The sequence below is a fragment of the Miscanthus floridulus genome, chromosome 15, assembly GCF_019320115.1.
Source record: "Miscanthus floridulus cultivar M001 chromosome 15, ASM1932011v1, whole genome shotgun sequence".
Classification (NCBI taxonomy): Eukaryota; Viridiplantae; Streptophyta; class Magnoliopsida; order Poales; family Poaceae; genus Miscanthus; species Miscanthus floridulus.
Window position 1 is genome coordinate 10877837 of NC_089594.1, and position 14095 is coordinate 10891931.

Sequence of the window (14095 nt, forward strand, 5' to 3'; positions counted from 1 at the left end):
AATAAGTTCCAACTATATCCATAATCATCATTCTTAATAGAAAATATCTGCAACCATTATTGTTAAGAACAAACTCATAGATACTAAAATAATTGAAATCATTAAGTGGAACACATATTGATGCTTTAAATTTTCTATAAATAGGTCAGTAGAAAAGATCTATGGACACATTTCTCACATCTATAGTTTCTAGCTTTTGGCCAACCATGGATCTTAATCTAAGACTCCCATTGGCAATGCTTGTTCTTGTAGGCCTTCTAGTATACACCACGCCAACCCATGCGAATTCTGAAATTTCTATCCGACGGACATATATTGTGCGTGTGCGCCTTCCACCAAACTTTTCCCCTGATATGAGCTCTTCAAACCTTGAGACATGGTATAGATCATTCCTCCCACCATCATCGATGAGTGCATCTAGGCCTCATACACCATTCATCTATACCTATAGAGAAGCCATTCTCGGCTTTGCTGTGAACCTCACGAAAGTTGAGGTAGAGTACATTACAAAAAGAGATGGGGTCCTTAATGTATACGAGGATTACCTTATACCACTCTTGACAACCCATACACCTGACTTCCTTGGGCTAAGGTCCAATGGAGGAGCTTGGAATAGCATAGGAATGGGTGGGGGAAGCATCATAGGCTTACTAGATACAGGGATAGACATGTCACACCCCTCGTTTCATGATGATGGAATGAAGCCACCTCCAGCAAAGTGGCGCGGGTCTTGTGACTTTGGAGATGCCAAATGCAACAAAAAGTTGATTGGCGGCCGATCATTTTCTAGAGGTCATGTGCCTCCCGTGGATAATGCTGGCCATGGTACACACACTGCGAGCACAGCTGCCGGACAATTCGTAGAAGGTGCAAGTGTGCTTGGCAATGGAAATGGTACCGCGGCTGGCATGGCCCCACATGCACACCTTGCTATGTATCGAGTGTGCAGCGAATTCGGATGTTGGAACTCAGATATAGTGGCTGGACTAGATGCAGCAATTTCTGATGGTGTTGACATATTGTCTATATCACTTGGTGGTCGGTCACGACCATTCCATCGAGAACTAATGGCAACTGGCACATTTTCTGCCATGCGGAAAGGGATATTTGTCAGTTGTTCTGCTGGAAATTCAGGTCCATCATCTGGCACCCTAAGCAACGAGGAGCCTTGGGTCCTAACGGTTGGTGCGAGTACAATGGACCGACAGATGAAAGCTATTGTCAAGCTAGGTGATGGCCGCTCATTCGTTGGTGAGTCAGCCTACCAACCCTCTAACCTTGTTTCTTTGCCACTAGCGTATACGCTAGATTCTGGGAATGTTAAAGGGAAGGTTGTTGCTTGTGATCTTGATGGTTCTGGTAGCTCTGGCATCCGAATTGGAAAAACTGTCCAGGAAGCCGGCGGTGCTGGGATGATAGTATTTGGAAAACAAGTGAGTGGGCACAATACTTTTGCTGAACCACATGTCCTCCCAGCATCTTATGTGAATCCCATAGATGCTGCTGTCATTAGAGAGTATGCTAAGAACTCTAGCAGCAAGCCAACAGCCTCAATTGTCTACGAGGGAACATCATTGGGAACGACTCCAGCTCCTGTAGTTGCTTTCTTCTCTTCTCGTGGTCCAAGCACAGCAAGCCCTGGTGTTCTTAAGCCTGACATCATTGGACCAGGAGTGAATGTCATTGCAGCTTGGCCATTCAAAGTTGGACCACCAACAACAAGTGCAAACTCTATGAAGTTCAATTCCATTTCTGGAACATCAATGTCTGCACCTCACCTCAGTGGAATCGCAGCTATTATCAAGAGTGTTCATCCAGATTGGTCACCTGCAGCAATCAAATCAGCAATCATGACAACAGCCTACACAGTAGATGGTAACAAGAAGCCGATCCTAGATGAAAAATTCAGTCCAGCTGGTCATTTCAGCATAGGCGCTGGGCATGTTAACCCTTCTCGCGCTATCAATCCAGGTCTAATCTATGACACCGACGAGGAGCAATATGTTCTGTACCTATGCGGGCTTGGCTACACAGATTTTGAAGTTGAGACAGTCACCCATCAGAAGGATGCCTGCAGGAAAGGAAGAAAAATCACCGAAGCTGAGCTGAACTATCCTTCGATTGCGGTGAATGCGAAACTTGTGGTGAATAGGACGGTCACCAATGTCGGCGAGGCAAGTTCGACCTACACTGTGGACATTGCTATGCCGAAGGGAGTAACAGCATCGATTTCACCAAATAAGCTAGAATTTACCAAGGCGAAAGAGGTGAAAACATTTGTTGTGAGTTTAAGCTGGGATGCCAATGAAATTAAGCATGCAGAGGGAAGCTTCACATGGCTGTTTGGGAAGCAAGCTGTGAGGAGCCCCATTGTAATATTCTAATGTAACTTAGTGAGTTTAGGACTTGCTTGCAAGCTTGCTATTAATATTAAATTATAAGTAAGTTTATTAATACTGCCATCTTCAGGGCGGTCCCAACCTGCAAGGTTTCTATAGCTTCGTTCCATATATATCACCCTCTCTCTCTCCTTGTTTCTGGACGACACAAGAGGAAGAGGCTAGCTTGGTGCGGCGACGGTGGTGTGGGCATGGCCGACATGGGCGTTGGGCAAGGCGAGCCAGCATGGCTGGTGCGGCCTGCACAAAGTGCGGTGTTAAGAAAAGAAAGAAAAATAAATAAATGATGCATGCACACAGCACACGCCACTGTTTGTGAAAAGGGAAAGCGCGTAAAACTCGCGCCCACGCACCGGCAGTCCGGCACTGTCGACTCGCTGTCCCCGCCGGCGTGGGCCCCTTTCCTGCGGCACGGGCACGGCTGGTGGAGTGGAGAAGGCTTGCGTGTCTCGCAGGTCAGCCATGCATGCAGAGGTAAAAATAGTTGACCCAAATGCCCTCCCCTACTTGCCGGTCTCGCTCGCTTGATCCAAGGACAAGAACATGCATCTCGATCGGCCTCATCTTTCCCAATTCCCTTTTCTTTTTTAATGTAATAACTGGAGGACGGATATTGTCGCATATACTTCTCCGGTTACAAAAAGTATATGAATCTATCAAATTTTACAACTTTAGGGTCACAAGTCGCAACACTTATATGGTCTTAGAAAATGGTTACATATAAAACTTGTTTTTTTATACTGAATGTAATTAGCATGCCAGTCTTTTATCAAACTATATTTACAATACAGATCTCAGAGTTATACAAGTTAATGAAGTTATAGCACAAACTGCCCTGTTCGCTTGAGCTTATCAGCCAAAATCAGCACTACTTTTCAGTTATGGAATAATATTTTCCTCTCACAATAAATCAGCAGCAGCCGAAAATCAGCCAGCCGAAAGGTGAATTTACAATCATTTAGTACTGTATATTTAATTGAAGGAAGTATAAATTTACAATCATGGACTAGTTAGGTGAATAGAGAGTTCACGGACAAGGATAAATAAAAGTTACTCAAGGATGCAGTATATATAAGATTACATGCATGGTACAAAGACACGGTTGAACTCAGTATATACTTATACCAGGTATCTGTATCTATATTTACATCCTGTAGACTGTGTCGAGCCCAAAAAAAAAGGAATGAATGGAATAGGAAAACTACTAGACTATCAGTGTGTCATCTGCCGCGTCCTCATGTCAGGCACGCAGGACAGTTACAGAGCCTAAAATAATAAAGAAAAAAGAAAAGAAAAGAAAAGAAAAGAAAAAGGAAAAGAGAAAAACATTTTGCCTCGCTGGAAAGCATATATGCTCAAGAGAAGAGTCAAGATGAACTGAAACATCAGTTGGTGCGTTTGCTGGGGGCGGAGGGCGGCGCTTTCCCTCGGGGCTTCTTGTTGAGCAGCCACTGGTGGCGGCCGCCGGCGAGCCCATGCCGCCGCCGATACTCATCGTCCTCTCTGGGCCCGGACGACGGTGCCGCGACGACCATCGTCGTCGTCTCGGCGTCGGCGGGTAGTAGAGGTAGAAGTATCACGTCGGTGGCGGCGGCGGCCTTGACGACGCCGTTGTTGTGTCGGTGGTCGTCGGCAGGCAGAGGCCTGCAGCTGGAAGGCTGCGCGAAGACGGCGAGGAAGATGAGGAGGAGGAGGACGACGAGCGTGGGCGCGGCGAGGACGAAGCTGCTGCCGCGGGGCGGCCGGAGCCGGAGCCGCTGCTGCTTGGTTGTTGTGAAGGCCATTGTTGCGGATGCGAAGGACGGCAGCGGTGGAGTCGTCGTCAGGAGGAGGAGTAGCTAGCTGGTGCGCGCGTGGATCTGGATGATGGAGAGAGACGGGTGAGGGTGGTCGTCGTTCGGTGGAAAGTGGAATGTGTGATGGAGAAGGTAAGGTAGGAGAGGAGATTTTATATAGCTGGCGGTGACTGACCGGCGGTGCAGTGGCTTGGAGACCAAGGAGCCGAAATGAAGGGAAACCGCGTGTCAATGACTGAACGCCACCGTGTGTCTTTGTTTTAGTAAAGCGCGTTTTGCTAGCTTAGCTTGCATTGTGAATAGTATCTCCATGGATAGAAGGAAGAAGCAGGCATCGGATCAAAGACGTGTGAAGCAAATGCAGTGGAAGCTGGCGCAAAGCTGGTGGGAAGACAGAGAGAGAGAGCGTGGACTTTCTTCTCCCCGAGAGAGACAAAAGGAAGGAAGCAAGGAAGACGTGTGCACGACGAGCAATGCAGTCGTCGCTGACTCGCTGAAGCGTCGTCACCGCGCGAACGCTACGCCCCTAGTAGCTCCCTACCGACCTACCGTGTCCGTTTGTGCTCAGCTCAGCTCAGCTCAGCTCAGCTCAGTCAACGCAACAATGACCCAGCACCGTACCTGCCAGGTAACGAACGACGCGTTCTGCCCTGCCTACCTCGAGCTGAAAGCCTGAAACGTATTACCGGCCATTTCGTCGTAATAACAATAGCATGCATGGTGCATCAAAAATATAGAGATGGTTGGCTGGTTTCTTCTTCAAATGTTTTATTTACCATCATCAGGATTCTTCTCTTTATTTATTTATTTTACTTGTGCAAACTGTGGGACTTAAAATAGACTCTCTCCAAGAGGACAACCGTGTGGATCACAAGGCACGAAAGTCACAGGGTATCCGGGCCGTGTGGTGACGTCGGAACAGAGGAGTTGTTGAGAGGAAAAATGAAATTAATTTCCGTAGCGATATTCAATCGTCAAACACTATATAAAAACTTGTGGGTGTGGTGGGCCTCCTTGGAATAGGCTGAATTCAGTTCGGGGCGCACAGTGAGCTGGGCCGAAGAAACCCATGACAGTGCAAAACAGCCACTGCCAGTCTGCCGCCGGAGACACAATGACCATTTCTGCTGCCGGCCACCAGGCGCGCTCCGGCCGCATCGACCACCAAAACTACAGCACAAGCAGGAAGCAGCGGCGGCCGGCAGCACCCGGCGGGAGGCCGGCCACCGTGCTCGATCTCCTCCCGGCCCCATGGCACCACCATCCTCGTGCATGGCATCGCTGATGCTCAAGAATGGAAGCTAAGGCCACGCCCAACGCCACAACGTGGCTAGCAGCCTCAGATTCCAAATCTGCACCGTGAGTCCAAATCAACGTGGCCTTATATGGTGCCCTAAGGCTGACCTAACGCGGGCTAATAAGTGTGTTAGCTTGAACAAAAAAGAAAAAAGAAAAAGGAATACACATAGGCATGGAAGGAAGGTCGATGCAAACTACCACGGGCCTAATCCACCTGCTGCAATACTATACTAGGCCGGGCTTGGTGCACTGGCATCTCTCTTCTTCCTTCATAGTTTTCTGACGTTTTACAGAGCAAGCCACCGTCCCGCAACATCACAACGCACTCCTGCCCGCTTCCTCCTACCTTTGTCAGACGAAACCGTTGTATCTCCTGCAAGACAGTCTGGCGCGCTACAGAGCTACCATTCACTGTGACATAGAGGACCAAAAGCGGACGTGGCCTTTGGGGGCTTGGGGGCAGCACTCCATGTTGTAGCGTTGGAGAAGCTCTAATGCTCAACTGACACAAGGCATAAGCTAATGCTAAAAAAATGGTGGCCTGAGAAATGCATGCACTTTTTCTTTATAAGAGCAATGGATAGGTGGTACTCTTAAGGGTTGTTTGGATCGAGCTACTAAAATTTAGGAAGTGTGTCGGGAGGATGTTGTATGGGGTGTTTGAATACTAATAAAAAAATAAATTAAATAATTCGTCAGTACTCCACGAGACGGATTTTTTAAGCCTAATCAACCCGTCATTAGCACATATTTACTGTAGCAAAATATTGTCAAATCATGGGCTAATTAGGCTCAAAAGATTCGTCTCGCAAATTAGTCGCAAACTATGTAATTAGTTTCATAATTAGTCTATATTTAATACTCCATGCATATGTCTAAACATCCGATGGGACAGCGACTAAAATTTAGGAGCGGCAACCAAACACCCCATTAGAATTTTATTTGTAGGCCACTGTCACTAGGGCTTTCATGCGAATTTAGACATAAAATAAGCTGATGTGGCGTAGTACAGATGAAGAGAGATCATGTAAGTTCAATGGGGTGAAATGAGTTTCACGGGGATAAAACTTGTCTACATACTCCCTCCGTCCCAAAAAGAAGAACGTTATGGGATACGTGCGGGTCAAACTTTCTCAACTTTGACTAGGTTTTCTAGAAAATGTGTGCAACATTTATATCTCTAAATAAATTTATTATGGAAGTATATTCAACGATCTATCTAATGATACTAATTATGTACTATAAATATTAATATTTTTTATACATAATTGGTCAAAGTTCAAAGAAATTGACTTCTCCGGAAGCAAGAATTATTTCTATTTTGGGACAAAGTGGGTAGTTTTCAACTCATGGGAGCCTTAAAAACAGTAACATAAAACTGCCATAAACCCCCACCAAAACTGGCCTCACACACGTGAAGCTAGCTTTAGTACAGGTTTACGTCGTGTGTTCTAAGGAGTTGAGGTAGTACATCACCGTGGAACATTAGGAAAGCCTTAATGTTACATACCATGGTTCATTTTTTAGATTCCTAATAATTTGTTTTTGAAGTACTGCCTGTCACTCTTGTATACCTTTTGCTAGTTTTTTTAGATCCATTTATATACATTATGTTTAGATACGTACTAAAAGTAGTGAGGTATCTAAATAAGTCAAGATGTTTTATAATTTGAAAACAGTGGAGTACCAAATTTACAAATTAACGTTGCGGTCCTTGTTGATATATATATAAAAAAACTTTCAACACTCTTATATACTGGCATCGACGGAACGACCTTTCTAACATTTTCTTCTTTTTTTCGAAATGGATTTTTCTTCTTTTATTAGGGGCTCTTGCGTTTGTACCCTGTTTTGTATCAAAATTGTGATTTACCCCTATTTTTTTGACTTTGTGAATTTACCCCTATGATTTCAAAACGAAGCACCAGTTTGCCCCTGCTCCGTCATCCACCCCTAACGGTGTTAAACTTTGTACAAAAGGACATGAATGCCCATGCGATTTTGCCCCTGTTTGTTATGCCTAATTATGATTTTACCCTGATTTGGAATTATACTTTTTTTATTGTATACTGACAATTGATTAAATTTGGTCAAACATATTTGGCACAACTTTTAATTATTTGAACTCAGATTTAATATTGATAAATATTCAAAATTTTGGGACCAAATGGTTCATAATGATGACAGATGTAACGCCATAAAAAATATTTCGATATAATCTTTTGTGTGGGACAAAAAAATCTTCAATGTATAAGAATGCATGTAGAACATCGGTTAACAAACTGTATAAGTAAATGCATGCACTGATAAACGTGTCGCAATCTGTCTCTGCAGGAAGACCAGGAGGCTGTACCTATAGCCGTGCGGAACGCTCCAAGGGCAAGCTATTAGAGCAAGACAGGAAGTCGTCGGCCATTCCCAACGAGCCATGAAGCAGGGTGTCGGCGTGGCCATCCTTGCGGTGCTGCGGGGAAGAGCAAGCGTACGAGAGTGCCAGTCTGGCGCCTGCGCGCGGGCTCGGGTCCAGCAGCTTGTCCGCGGCCGCGTGCACGAGCCTGCAGGTCGGCCCCGTGGTGGCTCCTCGCCGTCAGCACGTGCGTGGGCGCGGGAGGGCGGCGGTTCCGGGTCGTAGGCAGCACCAGCACGATGCCAAGTCGGCGGCGCCGTCCGAACGCGACGCCTCCACCTTCCTCTGCTTCTGCGATCCAGACCAGAGAGGCCCTTCCAGGGGGATCTCAGCAACGGTGACCAGAGAGTAGAGCTCTTCCTTGGCGTCTTCCTCATCATTCCTCTTGCGTGCGATCCTGACGCGGACGCGCCTCGGTACACTCCGGATACCACTGCTCCAGACGTGCTTGTTGGGCTTCACATCGATCCTGACGTCCGTGGTGCCCATTGGGGGCTTTCTTCTTGAAGGTGCTGCAAGAAATCAGGATGAGCTGCCAGTTATTGATAATTGGTTTGAAACAAGTGGCATATCAGCATATATGTAATCTATATGCAGACTGGAGAAACATTGTGCAAGGACGGAGAACATGAAAAATCGTATCAGAGATAAAGCATAAAAAATTGAACAAGACAAAGGACTAATGAAACACAGAAAGTGAAAGGACATCCAATGGTCCTGTGCTGCCCCTTGTGCTCTACTAAAAGCATGTGCAAACAACCATCCAGCTTATGAAACACAAGTGAAAAGACAGTGTAATCAAGGAACGTAGGGCAAAAAAGACAGCAGCACACTTGTACAACACGGGATGCAGCTTCAAAGCATGATTCACAATTCAGAAGACCCCACAAAAACAAAACAATGTACCAGAAAAGGAACAAACGAAGTGAGCATCAAATTAGGTTGTGTTTAGTTCAAAAAAAAACTTTCCCAAAAAGTGCTACAGTAGCCATCACATTGAATCTTGCGATATGTGCATGAAGCATTAAATGTAGACGAAAAAACTAATTGCACAGTTTGGTTGAAAATCGCGAGACGAACGTTTTGAGCCTAATTAGTCCATGATTAACACTAATTGTCAAATAAAAACGAATAGCCAAATTCTCAAATTTCGTGAATTAAACACAGCCTTAGAGATATTTCCTGCCCAAATGGAACACATGGCAGCATGTCAAGAGCCAACACATGTAACGATGAGCAGATTCCACTCTGCCGGGCATGTAACTGTGCACAGCCACATGTTTAAAAAGACAGGCACCTGACTATACCCGGAAACTAGTAAACTACATCATTAAGTTTCCCTCACTATGTTTGGTTGACATAAGCAACCAATATTCCCATTGGAACAAGAACCAGCATCTCAAGAACCAAAGTTTTGTTTGGTCTGGACTCTGACTACGAAATCCATACTCGTGATAATCTACAACAAGAACACGTCAGCTGCAAAATCTAGTAAATCAGATCAGACAAGCATAAAGAAGTACAACAAATCTTGGAAACCGTAGAGATTAATCTAATTTACAAATCGAACAACCTTATCTTACAATTTCACTGATGCCTGAACTAAAGTCTGAATCGAAGAGGCTACTTTGATTTGGAGAGCAGGGCGTACCAACCAACCAGGCTGAAGGGGGCGATGAGATCGTCAGATCTTGGGCGGGTGGGGGGCGGGGCAGCGGGCGAGGCCCCAGCCGCGCCGCCGCGGGCGCGAGCTGGGGCGAGGGGTCGGGGCGGGCTCCGCTGCAGGCCGCGCGGCGCCCCAGCCGGTACCCTCGCCGCCGAGGATGAGCGGGGCGGAGGGAGAAGCCATGGGCACGAGTAGGGGGGAGCGGGGCGAACGGAAAAGGAGCCGCACGCACCGCCTGGTGGTCACGCCGCGTCGCCGCTGGAAACCTTGCCGCGCCCGCCCAGCTGCGCGCTTGCGCACCCACCGCGCTGCGCGCCCACCGGTCATGCCGCGACGCCCGCCCAGCGGCACCCACCATGACGCGAGCTCGCACGGCCGCAGCGCCCGCCCAGCCGCGCCCCCGACGCGGGTGGCCCCTCTACGCGCGTGCCCCTGCAGCCACACACCCGGGCGCCTAGAGGTAGAAGACGACCCGCGGCCAAGAGCCGCCAGGACCTGCTAGCGGACGCCTGGACCTGCAGGCGGACGCCGCCGCTGATCCGAGGCAGGGCGCCGCCGCCGCCGCCCAGCGCGCGCAGGCTGACCGGCAGGCGGGTGCCGCGGCCCCTCCCCGCGCCTGGAGGAAGGCCGTGCCCGCACCTAGAGCCGTGGCCCCCCGCCCACAACCAGGAGGCAGCCCGTTCCCGCGCCCGCGCTCTGGGGCCACGGCCTCCCCTTCGGTGCTTCTGCAGCCGTCGTCGGGAACCCGCACTCACGAACAGCCCGAGCCCGATGCAGACAGACGACGCCCGTGCTTCAGTCTAGGATGAGGAGATAAGGATAAGGGGCATTATGGTCATTTAGCCCTTGCTTTTTAGATTTGGAATTTTTTTTAATTCGTTTAATCCATGTTAATACGACGGACGTGAGAAGCAGGGGTAAACGGACCATTCAGTTTAAAATAACAAGGGTAAAAACACAAAGTTAAAAAAAGTAGGAGCAAAATCACAATTGGTTACTGGACAAGAATAAGAACACAATTATCCCTTTTTATTTAGTTCATTCATCCACCAAACTTCAGATTATGTCCAGATTAATGATCTTATCAACGTCACATATAACTCTTGTACATTTGGGGTACTAATATCAACATATAAGGGGGTGTTTGGTTCTTTAGTCGCTCCTAAAATTCATGTCACATCGAATGTTTAGATACTAACAAGGAGCATTAAATATAGATTAATTACAAAACAAATTACATAGATGGAGGCTATTTTCCGAGACGAATTTTTTAAGCCTAATTAATCTATCATTAGCATCACGTTGTCAAATCATAGACTAATTAGGCTTAAAAGATTCGTCTCGCAAATTAGTCGCAAGTTATGCAATTAGTTTCGTAATTAATCTATATTTAATACTCCATGCATGTGTCCAAACATTCCAAACACCCCCTAAGTCTTGCATATTTGGGCTGCCGATATCAAAGATATAGAGCGTAAAGAAAAGCAAAATGCACTAGAAAGAAGCTATCTTGCGGCGACGACAGAGAAGCACCCTGCACGGCCCCACCGTGTCGCCGACCTTGACACCGGGCGTCACGGTAAATGCGACGCTGAGCTTCTCCTCCTCACCCGCCACCACGCGGCGAGCTTCTTCCGCGCCAAGCGCAGGCACGCTCTCCATGAACTCCGCCGCGTACAGGCTCCCCCTGCCCGCGTAGAACATCCTGACACCACCACCCCCATCCCCACTCCCCAGCTCCGACTCCGAGCAGCGCGCCACCGCCGTCATCAGCACCGGAAGCGCCCACACGGACCTCGCGGCGGCCGCGAACGCGCGGTAGAGCGGCGTCCTCGGGTGGCCACCGCGGGACACGAAGGCCCTGTGGTCCAGGTTCCCGCACGCGGCCGCCTCCGCCTCCGGCGGCACGGCGGCAATGTAAGCCGCCCGGCAGAACGCCGAGAGCCCCGAGCGCGGGAACTGCATCAGCGCGTCGAGAGCGTCGCGGGGCTTCATGATCCGCTGGAAGCTGCTACCAGCGTCGCCGCCGCAGCACTCCTCGGCGCCGACGAGCAGCATCGCTCGCCACAGGTGCGCCTCGAGCGAGTACCTCCTCCACGACCGCGCCTGCTCTGCCGCCGCTGCAGAATCTGCGTCGTCGCTGACAACACAGGGCTCGGGCGACGAAGCCGCCGCCGCCGCCGTCGTCAGGCTGCAGGTACCATTTCCAAGCAGCAGCTCCGCGAAATCGCAGACCGACCTCGACGCCACCACGAACTGTCTCACGAGCGCCGCAGGATTCGCGAGCTCCTTCGGCACGGAGATCCCCGCCCCGCGACGACGGTCGTCGTTCCTACTCCTGACGACGAGCTGCCTGCTCAGCCTGGCGTTGTCCCGCTGCAGCAGCCGGAGCTCCCTGGCGAGCGCGGCGATGTCGGCGTCCCTCCGCCTCGCCTCGGCCTCCAGGCGCTGCACCTGGGCCCAGCGGTCATCGACGAGCGGGCCGATGCCGCGGCGGGAGGTGCAGAGGCACTGCAGCGCGGCGACTGAGTCGAGCTCGGACGCCACGGTCTCGTCGGCGAGGGCGACCTTGTCGGGGTCGTAGGGGAAGTGCGCTCGCTGCAGCTTGACGTAGCCGGACTTGAGCGCCGACACCTCGTCGAACAGCCTCGCGAGAACGAGCCTCGGGTCCGGGCCGGGGTCGGGGTCGGGGTCGTGTCCGGGTTTTGTCGTCGCTGCTGCCTCGGCGTTGCCGTCGTCGGCCGCCGGCGTTGGGGCTGCGCAGACCTTGGAGAGGCTGAAGAGCTTTGTGAGGCCGACGAGCAGCCCCGGGACGGTGCAGGTTGGAGTTGGTGGAGCCCTCGCGCTTCTTGCTGGCGCTGGTGACGACTCCATTGTTTGTCTTGGCGATGGCCGATGGCGACTGCTTGCAGCATCCAGAAAAGGGTATGATCAGATTCAGATCTTCTTCTTCTCTGAACGAATGTGATGGGAATCAAAATTCTTTTTTGAAGGAACTGAATCCACGGGGGAAAAGGAAATCAAAACTGTACTTGTGCAATGTGCATTCAGGAACAACAGGGTATGCAGAAGCATTTCTTTTGTTCTGCACGATTTATTTAACAGAAAACATCTTGGGACCATGCAAACCTTCTGGGACACGAATATCCACTGTTCCCAGCAGGAGAATGCAGATTCCTAGTAAGTAATAATTAATTAGTTCATGCAGGACTACACATCTAGAAAAAACATTGCAAGCAAGATACGTAGATCTGAAGGGTGCTGACATGAAAACTTTCAGAGGTAGGAGTAACTGAACAAGGATCTGAATGAACAACAAGCTGTATGGATGGAACTACATGCAGCATATATCAAAGAAACGCCAGGCACAGAGGAGACACTGAGACAGCAACCAAAACAAATCATTCAGGTTAGGCTTTATCTTTTCACATTAGGCACTAATAACAAGTTAAATAAAGCCAATCTGCGAAGAATTATCGGCTAATCATGGGAAGGGAAAAAAAGAAGAAGAGGAGAGGCGAGTACTAACCTGCCGCTGCTGCTTGCCGGTGAAAGTAACGGAACTCTAGTCTGGACTGACGACGACGATGAGATCAGAGTGACAGATGCCTTCTTCGCCTTGCCTGGCCTGGGACTTGTTTAGATTGCAACTTTTTTCAATCTGATGAATGATACCACTTTCGTCTTATTTGGTAAATATTGTTCAATCGTGGACCAACTAGGCTCAAAAGATTCATCGAATTATTTCCAACTAAACTGTGTAATTAGTTATTTTTTTTACCTACATTTAATACTCTATGCAAGTGGCTAAAAATTGATATGATGGAGAGAAAGTGAAAAAACTTGGAACTTTTGATGGGATCTAAACAAGGCCCTGAACTCGAAACGTTCTGGTCGGCGGCGGCGACGAGTCGATGCAGAGGTGAAAGCGTAAAGCAGGGCTGCAAGGGACAGTGGCCAGTGGTGGTACAATACTACTGTGGTGAAGACGAGTCGACATGGCATTGGGAACAACGAAAGCAAAAGGTTGGGTTTGTCTCTCTGTGCCCTTGTTTAGTTTTACCCCAAAATTCAAAAAGTTGCTACAGTATCTGTCACATCGAATGTTTGCGGCCCGTGCATGGAGCATTAAATATAGACGAAAAGAAAAACTAATTGCACAGTTTGGTAGGAAATTGCGAGACGAATATTTTAAGTCTAATTAGTCAATGTTTGGATACTATTGCCAAATAAAAAACGAAGATGCTACAGTAGCCCTAAAATCCAAATTTCGCGAACTATACAAGGGCTGTGTGTATGGAAATGGGACCAAACTCCGGTGCTGCAAAAGTAAAGGAGGAACGAAAGTGGCAGGAAATGAATCCGAATGATAGCCCTCGTTTATTCGCGAAATTTGATTTGGAGCTACGGTAGCATTTTTGTTTTTATTTGGTAAATAGTGTCCAAACATTGACTAATTAGGCTTAAAACGTTTGTCTCGCAATTTCCCACCAAACTGTGTAATTAGTTTTTCTTTTCGTCTACATTT

General features: G+C 48.6%; 3 protein-coding genes across 4 annotated transcripts; 1 reads left to right on the top strand and 2 right to left on the bottom strand.

The window, feature by feature from the left end:
• Positions 1–206: 206 nt before the first annotated feature.
• Positions 207–2384, top strand: LOC136506625 (subtilisin-like protease). The gene has a single exon (XM_066501527.1). It carries the CDS (start codon positions 207–209, stop codon positions 2382–2384), a length of 2178 nt encoding a protein of 725 aa, XP_066357624.1.
• Positions 2385–3346: 962 nt separating this feature from the next.
• LOC136509437 (uncharacterized) lies at positions 3347–4414 on the bottom strand. The gene has a single exon (XM_066504238.1). It carries the CDS (start codon positions 4181–4183, stop codon positions 3785–3787), a length of 399 nt encoding a protein of 132 aa, XP_066360335.1. The 5' UTR covers positions 4184–4414; the 3' UTR covers positions 3347–3784.
• Positions 4415–10961: 6547 nt separating this feature from the next.
• On the bottom strand, positions 10962–13411 carry LOC136509226 (protein GRAVITROPIC IN THE LIGHT 1-like). 2 transcript variants are annotated; one of them, XM_066504052.1, is made up of 2 exons: positions 13097–13411; positions 10962–12469 (listed from the first exon to the last, which is right to left on the bottom strand). In XM_066504052.1, exon 2 carries the CDS (start codon positions 12439–12441, stop codon positions 11062–11064), a length of 1380 nt encoding a protein of 459 aa, XP_066360149.1. In that variant the 5' UTR covers positions 12442–12469; positions 13097–13411; the 3' UTR covers positions 10962–11061. The 2 variants fall into 2 exon arrangements, with proteins under 2 accessions (XP_066360149.1, XP_066360148.1); XM_066504051.1 differs by having other exon boundaries at positions 10962–12521.
• Between the last annotated feature and the right edge of the window lie 684 nt (positions 13412–14095).

Excerpts from the sequence above, each read along its gene's own strand:
- LOC136506625 (XM_066501527.1), top strand. The coding sequence starts at position 207 with ATGGATCTTAATCTAAGACTCCCATTGGCAATGCTTGTTCTTGTAGGC.
- LOC136509437 (XM_066504238.1), bottom strand. The coding sequence starts at position 4,183 with ATGGCCTTCACAACAACCAAGCAGCAGCGGCTCCGGCTCCGGCCGCCC.
- LOC136509226 (XM_066504052.1), bottom strand. The coding sequence starts at position 12,441 with ATGGAGTCGTCACCAGCGCCAGCAAGAAGCGCGAGGGCTCCACCAACT.